Genomic DNA, 12,500 nt, shown 5'->3' with positions numbered 1-12,500 from the left:
CCAGGACCATGGATATACAGCTCAATACCAATATACAGACAGGACCATGGATATACAGCTCAATACTGATATACAGCTCAATACCGATATACAGACAGGACCACGGATATACAGCTCAATACCGATATACAGACAGGACCATGGATATACATGGATAAACAGCTCAATACTGATATACAGCTCAATACTGATATACAGCTCACTACCGATATACAGACAGGACCATGGATATACAGCTCAATACTGATATACAGCTCAATACCGATATACAGACAGGACCATGGATATACAGCTCAATACTGATATACAGACAGGACCATGGATATACAGCTCAATACCGATATACAGACAGGACCATGGATATACAGCTCAATACTGATATACAGCTCAATACTGATATACAGCTCAATACTGATATACGGACAGGACCACGGATATACAGCTCAATACTGATATACAGACAAGACCATGGATATACAGCTCAATACTGATATACAGCTCAATACTGATATACAGACAGGACCATGAATATACAGCTCAATACTGATATACAGCTCAATACCGATATACAGCTCAATACTGATATACGGACAGGACCACGGATATACAGCTCAATACCGATATACAGACAGGACCATGGATATACATGGATAAACAGCTCAATACTGATATACAGCTCAATACTGATATACAGCTCACTACCGATATACAGACAGGACCATGGATATACAGCTCAATACTGATATACAGCTCAATACCGATATACAGACAGGACCATGGATATACAGCTCAATACTGATATACAGACAGGACCATGGATATACAGCTCAATACCGATATACAGACAGGACCATGGATATACAGCTCAATACTGATATACAGCTCAATACTGATATACAGCTCAATACTGATATACAGACAAGACCATGGATATACAGCTCAATGCTGATATACAGCTCAATACTGATATAGAGCTCAATACTGATATACAGCTCAATACTGACACGACAGGACCATGGATATACAGCTCAATACTGACACAACAGACAGGACCATGGATATACAGCTCAATACTGATATACAGCTCAATACTGATATACAGACAGGACCATGGATATACAGCTCAATACTGATATACAGCTCAATACTGATATACAGCTTAATACTGACAGAGCACACAGGACCATGGATAAACAGCTCAATACTGATATACAGCTCAATACTGATATACAGCTCACTACCGATATACAGACAGGACCATGGATATACAGCTCAATACTGATATACAGACAGGACCATGGATATACAGCTCAATATTGATATACAGACAGGACCATGGATATACAGCTCAATACCGATATACAGACAGGACCAGGACCATGGATATAGAGCTCAATACTGATATACAGACAGGACCATGGATATACAGCTCAATACTGATATACAGACAGGACCACGGATATACAGCTCAATACCGATATACAGACAGGACCAGGACCATGGATATACAGCTCAATACTGATATACAGCTCAATACTGATATACAGCTCAATACTGATATACAGCTCAATATCGATATACGGACAGGACCACGGATATACAGCTCAATACTGATATACAGACAGGACCATGGATATACAGCTCAGTGCTGATATACAGCTCAATACTGATATAGAGCTCAATACTGATATACAGCTCAATACACATACTGATATACAGCTCAATACTGACACAACAGACAGGACCATGGATATACAGCTCAATACTGATATACAGCTCAATACTGACACGACAGGACCATGGATATACAGCTCAATACTGACACAACAGACAGGACCATGGATATACAGCTCAATACTGATATATAGCTCAATACTGACACAACAGACAGGACCATGGATATACAGCTCAATACTGATATACAGCTCAATACTGATATACAGCTCAATACTGACACAACACACAGGACCATGGATATACAACACACAGGATCAATACTCATACTGATATACAGCTCAATACTGATATACAGACAGGACTATGGATATACAGCTCAATACTGATATACAGCTCAATACTGACTCAGGACCGCTTGCCTGTTGAGTGAATTGTTTCTGGAATTAATTCTGTTTTGGAATTACAATAAAAGTTCATAAATGTTGTCACACAAACTCTGCTGGTCTTTCCTTCCGTCAGTGTGTGGCTGCAGCAGCGTGGGTTCCCTCCCAGAGGGCTGTGATTGGTCTGGACGGTGTGTGTGTCGTCCAGAGTTCCAGGGACCGCGATGTGAGCAGTGTAGATCAGGCTTCCACTCCTACCCCAACTGCCAAGGTACTGACAGCTGACCACACTACACACACCGTAACTACACACACCTCAACTACACACACCGTAACTACACACACCTCAACTACACACACCCCAACTGCCAAGGTACTGACAGCTGACAGGACCACACTACACACACCGTAACTATACACACCAACTACACACACCCCAACTACACACACCGAAACTACACACACCCCAACTACACACACCTCAATTACACACTCCTACCCCAACTGCCAAGGTTCATTATTTGTCGACTGGTCAGTCTGCTCAGTTGGTTATTAGCGACATAGCAGAACACAGCCACTATCTAATGTTGTTACTTCCTGTTTACCCAGTGTGCACCTGTGATCCTCACACCTCCCTGGGCTCCAGCTGCAGTGTGTCGGGCCACTGCCACTGCAGACCCTACTACAGCGGCACCGCCTGTGACCAGTGTGCTCCTGGTTTCTACGGCTTCCCCAGCTGCACGCGTAAGTTGTCCGAGTTCAGACGACATCTCAAAGCCTGATTGGTTGTTAAAATCAGATTGCTTCAATATCTAAAACTAAATATATCCAAGGTACTTTGTTAAAAGATGGGCGGCCGTCTGCGTTGTATGTGTTTATTACCCTGTCTAATCTGTCATGTATTTATTATCCTGTCTAATCTGTCATGTTGTTATATGTTTATTTCCCTGGCTAATCTGTCATGTTGTTATGTGTTTATTACCCTGTCTAATCTGTCATGTATTTATTATCCTGTCTAATCTGTCATGTTGTTATATGTTTATTTCCCTGGCTAATCTGTCATGTTGTTATGTATTTATTACCCTGTCTAATCTGTCATGTTGTTATGTATTTATTACCCTGTCTAATCTGTCATGTTGTTATGTATTTATTACCCTGTCTAATCTGTCATGTATTTATTATCCTGTCTAATCTGTCATGTTGTTATATGTTTATTTCCCTGGCTAATCTGTCATGTTGTTATGTATTTATTACCCTGTCTAATCTGTCATGTTGTTATGTGTTTATTACCCTGTCTAATCTGTCATGTTGTTATATGTTTATTTCCCTGGCTAATCTGTCATGTTGTTATGTATTTATTACCCTGTCTAATCTGTCATGTTGTTATGTGTTTATTACCCTGTCTAATCTGTCATGTTGTTATGTATTTATTACCCTGTCTAATCTGTCATGTTGTTATGTATTTATTACCCTGTCTAATCTGTCATGTATTTATTATCCTGTCTAATCTGTCATGTTGTTATATGTTTATTTCCCTGGCTAATCTGTCATGTATTTATTACCCTGTCTAATCTGTCATGTTGTTATGTGTTTATTACCCTGTCTAATCTGTCATGTTGTTATGTGTTTATTACCCTGTCTAATCTGTCATGTGTTTATTACCCTGTCTAATCTGTCATGTTGTTATGTGCTTATTACCCTGTCTAATCTGTCATGTTGTTATGTATTTATTACCCTGTCTAATCTGTCATGTTGTTATGTGTTTATTACCCTGTCTAATCTGTCATGTTGTTATGTGTTTATTACCCTGTCTAATCTGTCATGTTGTTATGTGTTTATTACCCTGTCTAATCTGTCATGTTGTTATGTGTTTATTTGTTATGTGTTTATGTGTTTATTACCCTGTCTAATCTGTCATGTTGTTATGTGTTTATTACCCTGTCTAATCTGTCATGTTGTTATGTGTTTATTATCCTGTTATGTGTTTATTACCCTGTCTAATCTGTCATGTTGTTATGTGTTTATTACCCTGTCTAATCTGTCATGTTGTTATGTGTTTATTATCCTGTCTAATCTGTCATGTGTTTATTACCCTGTCTAATCTGTCATGTCATTGTTATGTGCATGTTGTTATAACCCTGTCTAATCTGTCATGTTGTTATGTGTTTATTACCCTGTCTAATCTGTCATGTTGTTATGTGTTTATTACCCTGTCTAATCTGTCATGTTGTTATGTGTTTATTACCCTGTCTAATCTGTCATGTTGTTATGTGTTTATTACCCTGTCTAATCTGTCATGTTGTTATGTGTTTATTATCCTGTCTAATCTGTCATGTGTTTATTACCCTGTCTAATCTGTCATGTTGTTATGTGCTTATTACCCTGTCTAATCTGTCATGTTGTTATGTGTTTATTACCCTGTCTAATCTGTCATGTTGTTATGTGTTTATTACCCTGTCTAATCTGTCACTAAATTCAAGTCTGAATCTCGCTAAATGCTAGCTGGCTAACTCCCTCTTCTCTCTCCTGTCTCCCCAGCTACTATGCTAATGTGTTAATATCTCTCTCCTCCCTCAGCTTGTCATTGCTCAATTGAGGGCTCCAGGTTCAGTAGCTGTGACCAGGTGAGTGGTCAGTGTACCTGTCTACCCAACGTCGTGGGACAGAGGTGTGACACCTGCAGCTCTGGAACCTACGGATTCCCTCTCTGCCAAGGTAGGTGACCTCCTATGGACTTCGTCATTCAATCAATCAATCAATTAATCAATCAATAGAGCTTTATCATCCCTCAATGACAAATTAATTCAGTCCCTTTGCTCATATAATACACACATACTGTACATTCAATATCCATCCGATTTCGATCTCAACCTCCTTGTATAGCCTCCACATTGACTCTGTTCCGGTACTCCCTGTATATAGCCTCCACATTGACTCACTGGCTGTATATAGCCTCCACATTGACTTCTGTACCGGTACCCCTTAATATAGCCTCCACATTGACTCTGTACTGGTACCCCTGTATATAGCCTCCACATTGACTCTGTACCAGTACCCCTAATATAGCCTCCACATTGACTCTGTACCGTAACACCCTGTATATATAGCCTCCACATTGACTCTGTACCAGTACCCCTGTATATAGCCTCCACATTGACTCTGTACTGGTACACCCTGTATATATCCTCCACATTGACTCTGTACCGTAACACCCTATATATAGCCTCCACATTGACTCTGTACTGGTACCCCTGTATATATCCTCCACATTGACTCTGTACCAGTACCCCTATATATAGCCTCCACATTGACTCTGTACCGTAACACCCTGTATATAGTCTCCACATTGACTCTGTACCGGTACCCCCTATATATAGCCTCCACATTGACTCTGTACCGGTACCCCCTGTATATAGCCTCCACATTGACTCTGTACCGGTACCCCCTGTATATAGCCTCCACATTGACTCTCTACCGGTACCCCCCTGTATATATCCTCCACATTGACTCTGTACCGGTACCCCTATATATAGCCTCCACATTGACTCTGTACCGGTACCCCCTGTATATAGCCTCCACATTGACTCTGTACCGGTACCCCCTGTATATAGCCTCCACATTGACTCTGTACCGGTACCCCCTGTATAGAGCCTCCACATTGACTCTACCGGTACCCCCTGTATATAGCCTCCACATTGACTCTGTACCAGTACCCCCTGTATATAGCCTCCACATTGACTCTGTACCGTAACACCCTGTATTTAGCCTCCACATTGACTCTGTACCGTAATACCCTGTATATAGCCTCCACATTGACTCTGTACCGGTACCCCCTGTATATAGCCTCCTCATTGACTCTGTACCGTAACACCCTGTATATAGCCTCCACATTGACTCTGTACCGTAATACCCTGTATATAGCCTCCACATTGACTCTGTACCGTAATACCCTGTATATAGCCTCCACACTGACTCTGTACCAGTACACCCTGTATATAGCCTCCACATTGACTCTGTACCGTAACACCCTGTATATAGCCTCCACATTGACTCTGTACCGTAACACCCTGTATATAGCCTCCACATTGACTCTGTACCGTAACACCCTGTATATAGCCTCCACATTGACTCTGTACCGTAACACCCTGTATATAGCCTCCACATTGACTCTGTACCGTAACACCCTGTATATAGCCTCCCCATTGACTCTGTACTGGTACCCCCTGTATATAGCCTCCACATTGACTCTGTACCGTAACACCCTGTATATTTTTTGAACTCTATTTTCTTCCAACAGCATTATTCGTTAAGGGCTTGTAAGGAAGCATTTCACTGTAAGGTTGTTGTTGTATTCGGCGCACGTGACAAATACAATTTGGTTTGATTTGTATCTCCCAGTCCATTGTCCATCTATAAGGAAAGATAAAATAATGACTATTTTACTTAACTATTTGCTTCCCGTAGTTTACTAAACTATTTGTTTACTGTATTTTACTAAACTATTTGTTTCCTGTATTTTACTAAACTATTTGTTTCCTGTATTTTACTAAACTATTTGTTTCCTGTATTTTTACTAAACTATTTGTTTCCTGTATTTTACTAAGCTATTTGTTGACTGTATTTTACTAAACTATTTGTTTACTGTATTTTACTAAACTATTTGTTTCCTGTATTTTACTAAACTATTTGTTTCCTGTATTTTACTAAACTATTTGTTTCCTGTATTTTACTAAACTATTTGTTGACTGTATTTTACTAAACTATTTGTTTACTGTATTTTACTAAGCTATTTGTTTACTGTATTTTACTAAACTATTTGTTTACTGTATTTTACTAAGCTATTTGTTTCTTCCTGCTCTGCAGCTGACACATGTAACCCAGCCGGTTCTGTACAGAACGAGGTCCTGCCAACCGTTGGCTCCTGTGAGTGTCTTCTCTATGTGGAGGGAGTGGCCTGTGACAGGTGTAAACCCCTGTTCTGGAACCTGTCACCTGACACCGTCTATGGGTGCTCCAGTAAGACACAACTTTACCCTTCAGGGATGGGCAACTTCAGTCCTCGAGCGCCTGATTGGTTTCACACTGTTTCTCCATCCCCAACAAACACAGCTGATTAAGCAAATTGCATTCTAAACTAAAGATTGTGATTAGGTGATTATTGGAGTCAGGTGTGTTTGCTGGGGGCAAAACTATGACACCAATCAGGCCCTTCGAGGACTGGAATTGCCCGCCCCCTGCTTTAAATGTCATCAAAAGGAGGCATTGTGTTGGCTATTGTGAGGTTCATATTCCTATGACAGCCCAGTAGTGAAATGAATGTTCCGTGTGTTCCTCCTTCTCTCAGACTGTGAATGCAACGTTGAAGGGACAATGGGTGGTGTGGCAGAGTGTGCTCAGGTGAGAAGTGGGCTTGTTAATAACAACATGGACGTACAGTACTTTAGCTAATAATATGGTTTAGCAGTAAAGATGGGGTTTTCTCAGTGATTCAATACTCTTTGGAATGGACATAGAAAATAACACTGGCTAGCACTACTAGTGTAATAATTAGAATAATAATTAGAATAATAATTATAAAAAATAATAATAATTATAAAAATAATAATAATACTAAAAATAATTATTATTATAATAATTATAACAATAGTAACAATAATAATAATAAAATAATGATAAAAAAATATTATAATTATAGAAATAATAAAATAATTTAACAAATAATAATTATAAAATAATTATAAAAAAGATAATAATTATACAAATAATAATTATAAAAAAGATAATAATTATACAAATAATAATTATAATAATAATAAAATAATAAATAATAAAATAAAAATATACAAATAATAACAATAATTATAATAATAATATAATAATAATAATAATAAAATAATAATATAATTATACAAAAATAATAATAATAATGATAATAATATATGGACAACATCTCCTCTCTGTTTCTGTGTTTCAGAGTAATGGCCAGTGTCCCTGTAAGCCCAATGCGTGCGGTGGCACCTGCTCTGTGTGTAAAGATGGATTCTTCAACCTGCAGAGTGACAGCTTCTTCGGCTGTCAAGGTAAGCCTCATGGAACCAGTCGGAACCAGTAGGAATCACCAACCCAACATCTTAACCATTGGGTCAAGAGGACATCCTCTTGGTTCCAGGGCAACATTTGGGCTTTTACATGTCTCAAGAAAGGCTACTTCCGTAGAGTTTTATTCCACATCAAGAGTGTGATTCTAAATCTCCTCTGCTAAATAACACTGGTCTGTTGTACGAGGAATTAAGTTATGTGATAAATTATGTGATATTTGTTTACAGCAGTATATCATGATCTCTAGATGTGTTGGTGTGTGTGTTGCAGGTTGTACTGCAGTCTATCAGGATCTCTAGATGTGTTGGTGTAGGTTGTACTGCAGTCTATCAGGATCTCTAGATGTGTTGGTGTAGGTTGTACTGCAGTATATCTAGATGTGTTGGTGTGTGTGTTGCAGGTTGTACTGCAGTACATCATGATGTATTGGTGTGTGTGTGTTGCAGGTTGTACTGCAGTATATATTATTTTTTATTTATTTATTTTTTTACCTTTATTTAACCAGGCAAGTCAATGACGGCCTGGGAACAATGGGGTTAACTGCCTGTTCAGGGGCAGAACGACAGATTTGTACCTTGTCAGCTCGGGGGTTTGAACTTGCGGTTCAAACCCCCGGTTCAAACCTCCGGTTACTAGTCCAACGCTCTAACCACTAGGCTACGCTGCCGCCCCTATCATGATCTCTAGATGTGTTGGTGTGTGTGTTGCAGGTTGTACTACAGTATATCTAGATGTGTTGGTGTGTGTGTTGCAGGTTGTACTGCAGTATATCTAGATGTGTTGGTGTGTGTGTTGCAGGCTGTCAGTGTGACATTGGAGGATCAGTGGGGCAGTCCTGTGGGGAGAGGAACGGGAGATGTCGCTGCAGACCCAACGTAGAGGGACCCAAGTGTGTAACAGGTGACTGGAAAACTGGTGTAAAACATTCACTTTGCATCACACAAACAAAATAAAACATGGTCCCAAACACTTTTTTCCCAGATAGCCGGGGTTTTAACTCAACTCCTTGAGAAACAGTGCATCCAGCTGAGGAGCTAGAAACTATTTTAAAAGGCCGGATTATTAAAAACCAGTGTTCCTTCCTCCTTCATCCCAGGCCCCCGTCCGACCACTACTTTCCAGACTCAAAATCACCTGGAAGTTTGAGATAGTGAGGGTACCACGCTGGACGGCGGCCGGTGCGTTTCGGCTATGGCCCCGCCGGAATTTGGAAAGGTTCAGCTGAGGGTACGCTCAGATGTCCTAATACAGGTTAGTCTTCTCTAACCGAGACATGTACTCTAGTAATAGATAGTGTGTGTATATATAGCCTAAATACACTCGGTGGCCAGTTTATTAGGTACACCACTCCGTTCTTGAAAATGGGTTCCGTAGCTTGTTATATAAAACAGGTAGACCGGCATCCAATTACCGTGTTTGATTGAACATTACAATGGGTCAAACTAGTGACCTGCGACTGAGTGTGGGATGATCGTCGATGCGGGCTGACCGGATCCAGTATCGAGAAACAGCCGGCCTCCTGGGGAACGAGATCACCAACACTAGCCAATTAAAAGGTGGTTAAACATTGCCTGGTACGACAAAATCTCGGGTTCCTGTTGCGTCATGCTGATGGCAGAGTCATGATTTGGCGTAAAAGCAGGAGGAGTCCATGGCCCCCATCCTGCCTGGTGTCAACGGTACAGGCTGGTGGTGTAATGGTGTGGAGAATGTTTCCCTGGCACACGTTAGGTCCCCTATTCTTATCCCCTTACACTTGTGTCTATAAGGTAGTAGTTGTGGAATTGTTAGCTAGATTACTTGTTGGTTATTACTGCATTGTCGGAACTAGAAGCACAAGCATTTCGCTACACTCGCATTAACATCTGCTAACCATGTGTATGTGACAAATAAAATTGGATTTGATTTATTTTGATTTGATACCAATCGATCACCGTTTGAACGTTTCCTTACAACTTGTAGAATCCCATGCCCCGAAGAATTCAGGCTATTCTGGAGGCAAAGAGGGGTCTGACCCATTACTATATGTACCTAATAAACTGTCCTCTGAGTGTACAGTGTAACTCAATGGCTCTACACTCAACCCACACACTGGGCCAGTACTAGATATATGTGTATAGGACTCCTATATATGTCCTCCTTCTATTGCCTTAGGTCTCACTCTGGGCATGCAGCTATTGTATGTTAACAAATTATGTTTTTTTATAGTTGTGTAAACAATAGCAGTAACTTAATTCCTAAAGGGATGAATCTAGTCCTTACTATATAAATCCTTGGTATTATCTTAGTCCTTACTATATAAATCCTTGGTATTATCTTAGTCCTTACTATATAAATCCTTGGTATTATCTTAGTCCTTACTATATAAACTTGGTATTATCTTAGTCCTTACTATATAAATCCTTGGTATTATCTTAGTCCTTACTATATAAATCTTGGTATTATCGTAGTCCTTATTATATAAATCCTTGGTATTATCTAGTCCTTACTATATACATCATTGGTATTATCTTAGTCCTTACTATATAAATCCTTGGTATTATCTTAGTCCTTACTATATAAATCCTTGGTATTATCTTAGTCCTTACTATATAAATCCTTGGTATTATCTTAGTCCTTACTATATAAATCCTTGGTATTATCTTAGTCCTTACTATATAAATCCTTGGTATTATCTTATCTATAAATCCTTGGTATTACTATATTTAAATCCTTGGTATTATCTTAGTCCTTACTATATAAATCCTTGGTATTATCTTAGTCCTTACTATATAAATCCTTGGTATTATCTTAGTGGATCCGTGTTATATTGAAGTCTAAGATAATGAAATGTCTATACAAGATGTATTATCATTGTTGGTCGAGAAGTCATTCTACCCCTGCATGTGCAAACCATAACTTATTCTCCTCTGTGAAGAAGATCCAATAGGTCTGTGGTTTATCTATAGTATCCCAGCTTGCTTTATGCTTGAGTGAATGATGGCTGAAGCTAGCGTGTTTGTATTGAGTTTATGATGGCTGAAGCTAGCGTGTTTGTATTGAGTTTATGATGGCTGAAGCTAGCGTGTTTGTATTGAGTTTATGATGGCTGAAGCTAGCGTGTTTGTATTGAGTTTATGATGGCTGAAGCTAGCGTGTTTGTATTGAGTTTATGATGGCTGAAGCTAGCGTGTTTGTATTGAGGGTCTACTAGCGTGTTTGTATTGAGGGTCTACTAGCGTGTTTGTATTGAGGGTCTACTAGCGTGTTTTGTATTGAGGGTCTACTAGCGTGTTTGTATTGAGGGTCTACTAGCGTGTTTGTATTGAGGGTCTACTAGCGTGTTTGTATTGAGGGTCTACTAGTGTGTTTGTATTGAGGGTCTACTAGTGTGTTTGTATTGAGGGTCTAGTAGTGTGTTTGTATTGAGGGTCTACTAGCGTGTTTGTATTGAGGGTCTACTAGCGTGTTTGTATTGAGGGTCTACTAGCGTGTTTGTATTGAGGGTCTACTAGCGTGTTTGTATTGAGGGTCTACTAGCGTGTTTGTATTGAGGGTCTACTAGCGTGTTTGTATTGAGGGTCTACTAGCGTGTTTGTATTGAGGGTCTATAGCGTGTTTGTATTGAGGGTCTACTAGCGTGTTTGTATTGAGGGTCTACTAGCGTGTTTGTATTGAGGGTCTACTAGCGTGTTTGTATTGAGGGTCTTGTTTGTATTGAGGGTCTACTAGCGTGTTTGTATTGAGGGTCTACTAGCGTGTTTGTATTGAGGGTCTACTAGTGTGTTTTATTGAGTGGGTGGGTGAGTGGTGTAGGTGGGTGAGTGGCGTGGGTGAGTGGCGTGGGTGGCGGGTGTGCTCGGCATAGAGATGGATAGAGGGCACACTTGGTCCTGTTTTAAAATGGGCAGCACCATTGAGGGATTTCACCATTTTTAAAGTAGCCAACTGGGCGGGACTTCCTATGGATTAAGGAAGTATCACAGAATTACATCCAGGTCAGCAGAAGGAATTACGACCCCTACACATCCATCCTAACTTTGCAGTCTGTTGAGTTACGCCAGATGTCATTCATTTCAATGGGGACCATTCGCAACGGAGTGGCATTTTGTAGGAATTTTTCAAACTCTGCGTCATATTCAGTCCGTCAAAAGAATTAGGAAGTTACCTAACCAGAGTCCTGGCAGACTGTCAATAGAACAGGAAGTTACCTAACCAGAGTCCTGCCAGACTGTCAATAGAACAGGAAGTTACCTAACCACAGTCCGGCCAGAGTCTGTCAATAGAACAGGAAGTTACCTAACCACAGTCCTGCCAGACTGTCAATAGAACAGGAAGTTACCTAACCACAGTCCGGCCAGA

The 12,500-nt window shown here is 40.0% G+C and overlaps 1 protein-coding gene across 1 annotated transcript in view; it reads left to right on the top strand.

The window, feature by feature from the left end:
- The window catches only part of LOC124018040, a 46,263-nt gene that overhangs the window by 10,459 nt on the left and 23,304 nt on the right, over nt 1-12,500 (top strand). The window contains exons 9-15 of the mRNA XM_046333304.1: nt 2,197-2,331; nt 2,670-2,804; nt 4,638-4,775; nt 6,924-7,076; nt 7,405-7,457; nt 8,035-8,140; nt 8,958-9,059. Of these exons, the coding sequence (XP_046189260.1) occupies nt 2,197-2,331; nt 2,670-2,804; nt 4,638-4,775; nt 6,924-7,076; nt 7,405-7,457; nt 8,035-8,140; nt 8,958-9,059 (822 nt within the window). The remainder of the gene's footprint in view (nt 1-2,196; nt 2,332-2,669; nt 2,805-4,637; nt 4,776-6,923; nt 7,077-7,404; nt 7,458-8,034; nt 8,141-8,957; nt 9,060-12,500) is intronic.

The sequence above is a fragment of the Oncorhynchus gorbuscha genome, linkage group LG03 (assembly GCF_021184085.1).
Source record: "Oncorhynchus gorbuscha isolate QuinsamMale2020 ecotype Even-year linkage group LG03, OgorEven_v1.0, whole genome shotgun sequence".
NCBI classification, from domain to species: Eukaryota; Metazoa; Chordata; class Actinopteri; order Salmoniformes; family Salmonidae; genus Oncorhynchus; species Oncorhynchus gorbuscha.
The sequence above is the reverse complement of the archived record's forward strand: the minus strand, read 5'-3'. Positions and strand labels throughout refer to the sequence as shown.